This window comes from Lissotriton helveticus, chromosome 1_2 (assembly GCF_964261635.1).
Source record: "Lissotriton helveticus chromosome 1_2, aLisHel1.1, whole genome shotgun sequence".
Classification (NCBI taxonomy): Eukaryota; Metazoa; Chordata; class Amphibia; order Caudata; family Salamandridae; genus Lissotriton; species Lissotriton helveticus.
This window is the reverse complement of record NC_136058.1, coordinates 35,194,776-35,207,413: the sequence shown is the minus strand read 5'-3', so window position 1 is coordinate 35,207,413 and position 12,638 is coordinate 35,194,776. Positions and strand designations below refer to the sequence as shown.

General features: G+C 42.4%; 1 protein-coding gene across 6 annotated transcripts in view; it reads right to left on the bottom strand.

Annotated features, from left to right (window-relative positions):
• SLC44A5 (solute carrier family 44 member 5) overlaps positions 1–12,638 on the bottom strand; it is a 793,737-nt gene that overhangs the window by 142,885 nt on the left and 638,214 nt on the right. For all 6 annotated transcript variants that reach the window (XM_078668567.1, XM_078668577.1, XM_078668593.1 and 3 more), the window contains 3 exons: positions 11,090–11,202; positions 7,950–8,081; positions 932–1,031 (listed from right to left, as the gene is read on the bottom strand). In XM_078668567.1, the coding sequence (XP_078524693.1) occupies positions 932–1,031; positions 7,950–8,081; positions 11,090–11,202 (345 nt within the window). The remainder of the gene's footprint in view (positions 1–931; positions 1,032–7,949; positions 8,082–11,089; positions 11,203–12,638) is intronic.

The window sequence follows — 12,638 nt, the reverse complement described above, 5'->3', positions numbered from 1 at the left end:
TGGCTGCCCCCTGTGGGCATCCGAGCTAGCATGAGCCTAATATATAGACATCGCCGGACTGAAAACTAGACCCCTAGACCACCAACCACCAAAATGGAGGTGAGGTGAGGGAACAACCAGGAAGTGGGGCAGCAAGATTTACCTGGAAGTCAACTAAAGCCCTATCTGCTCAATCAGCATACGCAGGGCAGTACTTCATTAAATGTGCTCTGATACTGCCTAATTTACATAGATGAAACCCCATAAAGATAGGGTATCATATACCAAAGAACTTTGCATTGTAATTCACCACATCTAAAAGAGGCCCTCACAAGCCTGAAAATATTTATAATATACAAAAAAAGTTCAAATATATTTTTTGTTTGCTTATAGCTTCACTTGGTTACATGCACAATTGCAATAGAGCAGTGGAAAGGATCATTAAATACCCTTCAAAGTCTCTTTCTGCTGACTGCTGGATTTTCATCAGGAATCTGCTAAGGAACTTAAAGATGATTAGAACAATGGAATGTTGGGAGCTCTTAGAGGAAATGGAGACGCTCCGGGCTTATAATGGCTGGTAGAAGCCAGAGCGCCGACATTCCAATGCTTGTCTTCATGTTTCTCCGTTTTTAATTTAGAATATTCTGTCTTTAGTGGGTGGAATGTTCTAATAGCCTTATAGCCCTTCTGCCTTGAGCTATACCAGTTGTTAAAGGCTCTCTCCCTTGTTATAGGCCAGAGCCGCATTCAGGGCCTTTAACAACCGGTAAAGCCCTCAGTAGCAGGTTATAAAGCTATAACAGACATTGTTTTGCCATTCATAGCCCCAAATGGATATTGTTTACACAGCTCCTCATTTTGTTGATGAAATGTTTTTATTTTAATTGGAAAATGTTGTATCTCGATCCATATGGAGCACTGTTTTTGTGAAACATGATTTTGGCCTTACCTGCTGCCTTCTTTCAAAAGTGCTATGGCAATGCGAATTCTATTCCTAAGAAAGATGAGCATCAATATGATGATGACTTCAACGATGCACAGGATTATCACTAAAAAGAAAAACAATAAGACTTATTATGGTGAAAGCAAAGATGATATTGACTAGCTTTCTGAATGTTAATAACAGAATACCAATCAGCATTGGTTATCCAATCACTTAGCTTTAAAAGTTCACATGATAGCTACCATACCTGTCCTCAAACATTCAATTTGGAGAAAAAAACTAATTTTCCCACTACTTTACTCAACATTAAAGTCACTCTATTTATAAGGATGTTTGAATAATCATTTTACAAAAAGAATGAGCCAAACATTAAACAACTTTCAGAGGATGTTAAGAATTCTGGCTGCAGAACGATTGTGCAAGCTTGTCTGACATGCAAGAGATGTATACTGTGCTTTGTATGTATGTAAGTATATGGTATTTCTACAGCGTGAATATAGTCAAAAGGCAGATGAGCACTGTACATGGACAAAGACAAGCAAACTGTCAAGGAATAATAAGAGAGGAAGCTTAGTTGTGGCTGGTTAATGCATTGTGATATAGTGTTCTTTAAAGAGGTGAGTCCTCAACTCTTTCCTAAATTGGATTAGTGTTGGGGTGGTCCTGAAAGAAATGGAGATGTAATTCCACTTCTTATTCTTCATTCTGATGGTGTCCTGGCTGCAGGTGTGCTGGGAAGCACCAGAAAGGGTAAGCTCATCGTCAATATAAGCAAAGGTGCTGGTAGTGATGGATGTGTAAATTATGCAGCTGATTTAAAAGCTGGTGTGGGCTGGCAAGTGGAGCCAATGGAGTTTCATCAGGATAAGGGTAATGTAATTATGGTCTTTAAGGTCCTGGAAGAGATGTGCTGCAGTGTGTAGGATACCCTTAAGCAATGCCATCTGAGTTCCAAAATCGGTATGGTCTCAGCTTCTTTAGTGCCCAGACCACAGCAAAAGCCTACCTCTCAATTGCATTCCCCCTCTGTTCCCTGGTAAGTAACTTCCTACTGATGAAGGCTTCAGGTTTGTCTAGGCCCTCTTCATTTAGCTGTGAGAGCACAGCCCTATGCCATGCACTGAGGCATCTGTCTGTACAATAAATTCTTTGGAGAAGTCAGGGGCCTTGAGTACAGGTGCTGTAAACATGGCCTCCTTAAGGGGGTAAAATATTTTTGACAAGCCTCTGTCCAGATCAGCTTCTTAGGCTGCTTCATAGAAGTCAGCTCAGTCGAGGGGGCAACAATAGTGCCATAACCTTTGACAAACCTCCTGTAATATCCAGTGAGGAATAGGAAATCTGAGTTTTCGGGGTTTCCAAGCCGAAATAGTCTCAATCTTGGGTTGGAGGAACTGCACCTGCCCCGCCCACTAGGTGTCCCCGATTATCCACATATCCCTGCCCTATCTGGCACTTGCTGGCCTTGATAGTCAGAACTGCCTGATGTAGAGCCTGAAGCACCTCCTGGAGATGGAAAAGGTGATCTTCCCAGCTGGAACTGAAGACCTCTATGTCATTCAGGTACGCGGCACTTAATGCATCCAACCCAACCAAATTTGTAATCCACAATGAGGAGCATTCTCTATTTATTGACTTGCTGATCAATTATTTACATTTACTTTATTATTTCAAGTGTGGATCCAGGATTGCTGATTCAAGTTTTCTGACTTGCTCGTATAGCTGAATCAACATAGCAAGGTATCAGGGTGAGCACCTATGTAGTACTGTGTGGATGAAGGAGAGGGTATTCAATTGAAACCTTTCTTTTTGGGAAAGTCACTGGAGGGACCTAAGCCTTGGGATGATATAGTCATGGGACATCTATACTGCAATACTTGGATTTTAATTATGAACTTAGGGGATCTATGTAGATGTATCCACAATAATCTAGCCAAAATTTTAGTTCTACAAGGAGTAGTATGATTTTCTGAAATGTTGGAAAAGAGATAGTACCACTTTTAGTACATTAGAATGTGGACAGTTAATTTGGAAACTATATTAACTTGGGGAATAAAGACAATCTTGCATTTTAACATCACATTCAGATGTTTAACATTTTCATTAAGTTTCTATCTTGAGCCCGTCCCTTTTCAACATCTTATGACCCCTCTGGCGGTGTTGGCGGAGTCATTCGGGGCCCAGATCGTATCCTACGCAGACGACACCCAGCTCCTCTTCTCCTGTAAGAGAGGAGGAGACTTTGATGTGGAGAGTATCCGGGATTGCCTTGGGGCTGTTTTTAAATGGTTCCAACTGAACAGCCTCAAGTGCAATTCCGATAAGTCCGAGGTACTCTTCTTTGGGTGCGATACGGAGCCAGACTGGCAGGCCTGGTGGCCCATTAATATGTTCCCCCCGTCTTGCTCTTGCCAAATTGCTAAGAACTTAGGGGTTAAGATGGATAAGGGGTTAACCCTGAAAGCCCAGATCCTCGGTGTGACTGGCACCTGTTTCCGCCTCCTAAAGATGCTGCGGAGGTTTTTGCCCCTTCTGTCTGAGGAGCATAGGAAGTGGACTGTGCAGGCTTTGATCGGCTCTAGGCTAGATTATTCGAACGTTCTCTACCTGGGACTTCCAGAGTATTTGCTACAGCGGCTTCAAGTCGCGCAGAACGCTGCTGCCAGGGCCATTTTTGGTCTGAACAGACGAGCTAGTGCTGCGGGTTTGTTGCAGACGTTACACTGGCTTCCTATCCGCAAACGGATTGCTTTTAAGGCTTTGACTCTGGCCTATAAGGCTCTCCATGCGGTGGGAGCGAAGTACCTCCAAAAGAGACTTGCCTTTTACCATCCGGCTCGTTCCCTGAGGTCAGAATCCCTATTCCTGGCGGCTGTCCCGCGAGTGAAGAGAGCCCGCCTGGGTGGCCGCTCCTTCGGACTGCTGGCGCCACAGATGTGGAACTCATTGCCGCTCACACTTCGGGGAGCCACCAGTCTTCTCGCTTTTAGGAAAGGCCTCAAAACCTGGCTGTTTACCCAGTAGGCCATCCAATTGTTTGTTCTCTCTGTGTACTCTTCTTCCCCTTATTTTTACTGTGTTATGTTATTCTGCTGTTAGTTCTCCTTACCTAAAGCGCCGGGACACTCTTTTTGAGTAGCCGTGCGCTATATAAAAAACCAATATAACATAACATATAACATAACATAACATAAGTAGTTGTGGTGGAACAATTGACTCTGGCTAGACAGTGGCTCTCTACTTCTCTAAGGGACAGGTTCACAATTAGCAGGAAATCAATGTTCACACATGTTATAGAAAGCAAGGTTTGTTGCATCCAGTGATGTACCTGTGATAGGAAATAACCACATATGGAAGTTCCCCAAATTCAACTTCAAATCGGCGAAACGTCTAGGTAGGTTGATGTAGGTATCATCAGTAAACATGTGGTAAAGATCTTGTGTACATCCACAATTATGAGTTACATAAAAATGGAAGAAGGTTGATGGCAAGGCCAAGCACTATCATACACATGATATTGGATGTTCTGGAGAGATAGGCTCCAGTTTAACAGGGTATTTTCTGTTTAGTATGAAGAAAGCAAAGCTCGAGAAGTCTGTCTCTTAAAACTTTCAGGTGGTTGAGGAGCATATTGTGATCAATTTAATCAAATACAGATTGATAATCTAAGATGTTTCTTGGTTGCAGGCTTTAAGTGTTACTTCCCAAATGTTCGGGAACAAAGTTGTAGTTAAATAAAGAGTGCTAAATCCTGAATGAAAATTATTTAACAGAAGATTGGCCTCAAGATGTAAAGGAAGCTGGCAGCTGAATACAATTTCCAGTGCTTCTGCAACGATTGAAACTGAAGAGAATGTCATGAAAGTTTATTCACAAGTGTAATTTAGACCTCGGGGGATTTCCCTAGAAGAAAGAATATTGATTACGGTGGTAAATGAGGCAGGAGTTCCAAAACCTAGATTGATGGATTTAGCATTATATGCATCACATGTAAATAAATAATATTTAGATTTGTTTACATTAAACTCATGAAGTGGAATGATCTCACAGAGATGAGTTTGATAAAAAGTCAATTGATGGGTATAGTGTGCTATGGAGGAGTAAGAGTAGTAATTCTTGAAAGGGAGGTTCAATTTGTTGTCATGTTGATGCTTTGTAGGAGCAGGGATTTTGTGCTTTGGTGTTGAGATCACAATCATCTTGCAGAGGAAAAAGAGTGCCTTGATAGAATTTCCAGCCTCTGTAAAGTGGACATTGAAGGGCACCTTGTTTGCCAGGCTGAAGTTGATTTTTAGAGCTATTGCTTAACAAAATTTACAATGCCTCACCTATCTGAGGAAATTTGGGCCACTAAAGACAACTGGATATCAATCATAACACTTAGGGCCCGATTACGAGTTTCGGCTGTGCACGGGCGTGCCGTACTCCACTGCCGCGCCCCTGCACCGCCGAGACTTGTTGCCGCCCGGCCACCAGATTACAAGTTATTTTTAGTCTGGCGTGCAGCGTGCCATAATCAGGGCAGTGCCGCATTCAAAGGCTACGGTGAATTTGCAAAAGGCTCTGCAATGGGAACTCCTCACAAGGTTCCTGTGCGCCATGGACTGAAAAGTTCATGCCATGCAGGAACTGTTGTGCATGCACACAGGGAATCACATCTTATGCCCCCCTGTGCGCATGCACAAGCCAAGGGGGCACAGGGAACCCTGTAGGGCCCCCAGTGTTTCCTCTCCACCAGGGTTGAGATGGAGGAGGTACCTCCATGCCACCGCCGGCTGATAGGAAACTCATATTATGCTTGGTGGGCCCACCAAGCATATTGCGGCCTCCGACTGCTGTGCTACCTCAAGTGAATGGCGGTTCCCTGTCGGCAGTCCGACCACCCAGCTCGTAATAGGGCGGTCCAACCACTGATGCAACAGTGGCTTGACTGCCACCGCCGTGCCCACGTGAGTCAGGCAGTCGTAATCGGGCCCTTAGACTTTTCGCCAAATTAGATGAGGCAGGCAAAGAGCCCTTCTCTGCTGGTCCATAGGCATGAAGCAACAGATCACTACAGCTCTTAACGACCAAGATCTTCGTTTTGCTTAAGCTCGTAACTGTCCATCCATCTCAAAGTGTACTGAAAAGCTTAATAAGATCAGGGATTGCTTTCTAACCACACAAGAAGCTCGGTATCATCAGCATACATGTATAATCTGATGCCCATATCAGAGGGGGCTCTTGTCAGTGTGCTGAAATATTTTAAAGAGATAAAGGGTAAGAGAGGAGGCCTGAGGGAATCCGCAACTGACTACATTTGCACTGAATAAGTGGCAAACTTCCCAGGAATTGAGAATGGTACAGAGTTTTGTCGCAGTTTAGCACTCGTGGGCCCTGAAGAGTTTTGAAGGGAAGAGGCAGGCCTCAATTGATGGAGTGTATCTTACAGATATATTCGGTCTGGGTTCAGATCGATTTTCCATCCTGAAATGTACCTGGAATTTGGCATAGAAGTGAGGGGACAATGGATTTGTCAAATATCAACCCTTTCGAGCTTGCTTCATGCATCCTGCCAGGTGCAGCTATGCATTATTCAGTCTAAATCTGAAGTACTGATTGACATCGGTAATTGGGAGAGGATGTGGCCAAACGGCTAGGGTGGTCGACTTCGCAGCTGGGGAACCGGGTTCGTGTTTCGGCAGGAACGGTCAACATCCTGTGATTCTGAGCAAAATCACTTAATCTCCTTGGGTCTAACAAAAAAAGTTAATGTGTCCATCTGTAACTCAACTGGTACTCATGTAAAGTGCTCTGATACCTTTGGGTCTAGTTCACGCTATATAAATCTCCCAACAAAATATATGTTTCTAAGCCTCGTAACAAAATAAAATCATGACTTTCAATGTAGCTACCAGATAATGTACCTTCATGAAAATAAAGACACACTGCAGCATAGATCAATCATTGACAAAGTCTATAGGCCTGTCCTTGACTAGTTTGTCATCAAGCTATATATTTGTTTTCCAATCATATGCAAACAGTATTGGCAGTTTATTTGTTTGGAGATGTGTACAATGGGCATTCTAAACTTAAATGTAATCGATAGTAAAAATATTTCCAACTAAAGCTGAGATGCATATGGTTGCAAAAAAATAAGAAAAATATGACACATCTTACAAGGTAATTTTAAAAAAGGAGAGCCAAAATGATTTCAGAGATTGTCCCATCAGCCCTGACACTGAAGTGGACTACTTATTAGGTGAGTGTGCACATATGAAAAACCCATCGCCCAGCGCTGTATGCATGAGGTGGGTGGAAACATAATGTGAATGCCACGAACAAAAAATTGGACGAAAAAGGCTGACTGAGAGCTTATGTAGTTTATAAATACACATCTGCATTTTTATTATTATGTTTTTGGAAAACAGGAGGCTGGCGAGACATCCAGACTGTCTTTTCCAGACCTAACAAATGGCCCCAAAAGCATAAAAGGAGAGCCCGTTAGTTCGAGGTTCAATGTGGGCAATGTGTTTAGACATGTACATCGAAAAGCACCTCACCATAATTTCTCACATTGAGTAACCTTGACTAGTCTAAAGGAGGGTGAATTCTGTAGTGTCCAACATACGTCCAGGTGAGCTAGTGGAATCTAGTCCACATTTTCAGGATATATGCAGAGGATATATGTACATATATTGAATCTAAATGGAACTTATTCGCATTGACAGTGGTTATTCTAAAAATGTAGCCTAAATCAGGCCCTCCTGGTACTATTTTGGACACCCTGAATGAAAGCCATATGGAATGCCTCTTGAAATTGTTACTTAAAGCCAAGAATAGACATACTCATTCTGATGTTCCAGACAAATGAATAGCTGAACACAATGTGACACCAGAACTCGATTATTTCAAGATATAGAAATTACTTTCTATAACTACAAAAAGGTAAATTTAGTTGGAGATATAGGATTTTGCTATGGCATATTTGATGATAAACTGAGATGGAGCCCTCCTTCCGCTACTCCATTAATATCATACTTACTAAACGCTAACCATGTTTGCCTCAGCTGCAGGTAGACTCTGAAATCAGTCTGGAATCCAATGTCGTAGATAGTGAGGTCAGCTCCGGGAATCCCCCTCAGGCTGTCGTACTCCCAGTAACAGTGCCAGATACCTGCAAGAAAGGATGTGCACGATTAGGGTGCATAAACTATTCAAAATGCAATATTTTTCTTGAACGACTCTCCCCAAAAGTCACATTGAGCACAATTCTGGTCCACATCTATTGTGCATTCAGATTTTATGCAAGAGATGTGCTCCATACTCTAAATCTCGCAGCCATGTTGGGAGTATTCACATACACACTTCTCCCAGGCAATTCAGCAATTTGTCCTTGCAGCTCCTTGATCACAACACCTGTTTTGGTCTAAGATGGTGTGTCCTAACAGATACTTAATTTAGTCTCAGCACGTTTATTATTAAGCTTGACTTATACTTATGTCACCACACCTAACATTAGCTCGTCTGAACAATACTTTGACACACAGATGAGATTCCTGGAGCAGAGAGACTGAGCATCATTGAATGATGGTGTCTTCTAGAAATGAAGCACACCCTTGGTTCCCGTGAGGCAAAGAACTGTTTGAGCGGCATCTGGGAAGTATGAAAGATGTTAAGTGTCTTGATTTTATGTGTTAGCCTGCTAGCCATGTGATAACATCATAAGACCAATAGTGCTTTGACCCAGCATTTAGAACTGTATTTCTGCTCTGCCATGCGCAGACTATGCGCAGACTATGGCCCAGATCTACTAACACTTGGTGCCGGGTTTGCGTCACAAAATTGCTGCCAACCCAGAGCAAAGTGCTGTGGTGAGATTTTCTTCATGATTTGGTTTGTGCCAGTGACTGGATAACCCTCTGGGTTATTAGCGCGCTCTACAAATATTGATAGATTGATTTACATAGGCAATTTGACTATAGAAATTCAAAGTCGCACTATGTGCTAATTTGTGGTACTTTGCATCAAATATGTGCACGAAGGGTTGGTATATGGACGTTCCCATGCAACCAACCATGGAATTTGACGCAAATCCCTATCTACTAACGTGTGTGGCCAAAGAGCTGTATAAAAAAAAAAAGATGCTTCCTGAACCAGTTGTCTAGCATCTACTGGACCCCCCAGGAAGACACATCAAACAGAGTTAATAAATGGCACTGAAGTTAATGAATGTGTACATATGAGAAGTACTGTCTGCACAGTACTGCACTGCAAGACCAGCCCCTTCCCTGTCAGCAATGCACGGGTCACCTTTGTCATCTGACAGATACACATTGAAAACCAAAGTAATTTTAATTTAAAATACATTAACTTCAGTTTATACAACAGTGGCATTGCAGAAGACCAAACATATACAAGTTAGTGTTAGGAGTCTCAGTGACTCCAAAACATTTTTTGCACACTAGAATATAATTGGTTTCTCTACTTCCCTATATACGTTCACTATGTAATTGTTCCTCTGCACCTTGTTGTGTTTTAAACAGCTGCGTGTATATTTATGTTAAGGAATAATTGTTTGAACAGATGTAACCCATACCATCTTTTTGGGTTTTATATTGTGTTTCATATAGTGCCTATAGGGACTTTGTTGGCCAAATAAAGAGCTATTGGTTGACTGACTATATACATTGATTAGTATCATGGAAGCTGATTTACCAAAACGTCAGTACTACAAGAAGAGACATCGAGAAAAACGTCGACAAGTGATGGCATCAATGGTGAAACCAAATGTCCCGCACTTAGATCCTTAAAGATTTTATTTGTGGTTTAGAACATCAGTGAAGGAAATGAATGAGGACTATAGAAATGAAGAACACTCAGTATCTAGATCACTTTCCCCTATTCGTGACCCCTGGAGGGAAGGAGTAGCAAAGGCAGTTCCAGGGGTATCAAAGCCCATGCCAGGGATATCAGCTGCTAATTCTGTATACCACTGTCTGGCATCCATGTTCAGTATCTTGTTCCCCCTTCAGTAGCAATAGGCCAATAATGAAAGAATCCAGTATGGGGCCAACTAAAAGAAAGAGGCCTTCAGTAACTGCTGGTATTTGAATTCATGTTAATCCAATTAAAACATTCAAAAACATTACAAACGATCTAATACCAACATTTCACATTAATTGCAACATTCATGTAGGCGGGAGCAAAATTGTTCTTATGTCAGTGCAATCTAGCATGAGTTTGTTAATTTTGTGTGAGTTTTTTAACACAAAATTTCATAAATTACGCTATTACACAACATCACTTATTTCGGCACCATTTGCAGTAAAAAAGTACCAATAATATGCCATTCAAGGTAAACTTTTACAGCAAATGTTTAGGAATACCACAAAGAACAGAAGATAAGCGCCTTTTACTCACTGTACTTTTGCTTTTTTGCACTATAAGATTTCAGTGTGCCACTTCTAGGACATTACTGTGTCAATATGTTATACCTGCCTCAGGGCAGGTGTAAGACTGATGCAGGTCCTCTCACATGGGGCTTGCCCCATGTGAAAGGAACATTGCTGGAGTTGCGTCACGCTTCCGACACACCTCCCGCAATGCATCAGTTTTGCGCTGATAGATACAGCAGTAATACTGATGTATCTGTTATTCCTTGCGACATGATGCATCATACAGTAAATATGTCGCAGTCATCATTTTGCAAGGAGGGCGCACTGAAAAGTGACGCATCGCTGTTTTCACGCAGCGATGCATCACTTGTCATAAATGAGGCCCTTAGTGTTTTTCTGTAGTATTTGTGCCTCTTTAACAGAAGCACGAGCAGTCACAAATTTGGTAGACGTAAACCAATATTTAGATTGAAAGCTTATGCAGGGCTCATATTTGCTGCTGCCTTTGTGAAGAAAGATGAATGTATTTACAGATAATAGTTCAATTTTTTTTCCAAGACATTTTGCATCAGTATGCATTTTCACTGGAAACATTTTAGTAAAATAAGTCCTGAAAAAAAACATGTTAGAAATGCAGGTTAAAAAAAAAAAAGGCATCTATACTGGATCATCTCTTTGCAGAAGCAATTGGATACTGCCAGTGATGACTACTCCACCAGGGGGTTAAACAAAAAGCACAAGACTGGGAAGGCACCTCAAAGTTAACCTTTGAATGGCTTGTACTTACCATATCCCACAACACCAATAACGCCAAATATGAAGACCCAGAATAGTACTCCAGCCGTGAACCTCAACAGCACAAGGAAAAGCAGGCTGACGATCATGGCGATAAACAGGGCTCTGGAAAGAGGGAACAGTGTGAGTACATTGTGGGCACCACCAACTCACTAGGTGAAAATCATTTGGCTGAAAATATTGAAGAAAATATAGATACATGCATATAATTATATAGATTGAGGGGCATTTTTATCAAATATTCACACAAAGCAATGCAGCAAGGCACATTGCTGTGCTGCCTGAAAGGAGGAGGGCATTATTTAACATTGTACGCCGCAATCCTGCTCTCTACCTGCGCTGGCACACAAACTGCTGCCTAGCGCAAATGCAGGCACTCTTGACCCATGGTGCAAGGGTGCCTGCGTTGCAAGCAGGATTGTTTTTGTGCAGGAAAGGACACCTTCCTGCACATAAACAATTCTCTGAGGAAGAATGCAGCACACGTAGAAAGAGGAAAACACAAGAAGAAATAACATATTTCTCCTCGTTAAGCCTCCCCTGGGAGGCGTAGCATTTTGATGCATTCCCAGGTTTACAACTAATGGTATATCTGAGAATGCGCCACAATCCATGGGTGGATGCGTAGGAACACCCACGGAATGCCTCTCTGGGGCATAGTAATGCAAGGCAGCACTCCTCATTTAACCCCTTCGATGCTTGTGACGGAACCATTCCATCATGCCTCACGGTTGAGCTGTGCGGATGACGGAATGGTTCCGTCACGACCACACCCAGGAATGGAATGTCCAGCACCGGGGGGAAATCGGCACCGCACGCAAGGTGTTAAGAAGCCACACAGGGCCACGCGAGGTGGCTTTGCGTGGCTTGGTAAATTTCATTCTAGGTTTTGCATCGCCCTTGAGCCCCCTTGCGTGGCACAAGGGAGACACAAAACCATGATAAATATGGCCCTGAGCTTCAATGCCACAAAAACACATTTTACCATCCCATTTGTTGCTCTTCACAGCAAGCACATCCTTAGCGTTCTGACATGTGAAAGCAGAATTGAGAGCTTGAACAAAGCAGAAGAAGGGAGATGGTTCTCAGCGAATGCTGGGATGTGTTTCTACTTTCATCTTACGGTCCAATGACGAACTAAAATGCCGAAACGTAACGTGATACCCTGCAGGAAATAAGTGCCCCGGTTTGCCTGTTCAGTGGTAGGGAGTGTTCAGTTCCCTGTACTAAGTGCAGCTGGCACTGTCATAATAGATGCTTGTTTGAAACAATTACTGAAAAGGTTTTATGAAAAGCAAAGTCGCCGCAAAATGTCAGCGTTGTATTCCTAGCATGATGCATATTGCGAAAGACGTGGGACCCTATCACAATGGACTTGAACAGCTGAACACCTGTTTCTATGGGCCTGTAGTGTGTGAAGTGATTTTTTTTACCCAATATTTCTTTGAGTCAGTGCTTTAGGTTCTAACAATGCATATAGGAAAGAGTGAGCAGAGTTAGCATGTTTCTGTTTCTTCGGTCCCAATTCTGATTTTTGGAAT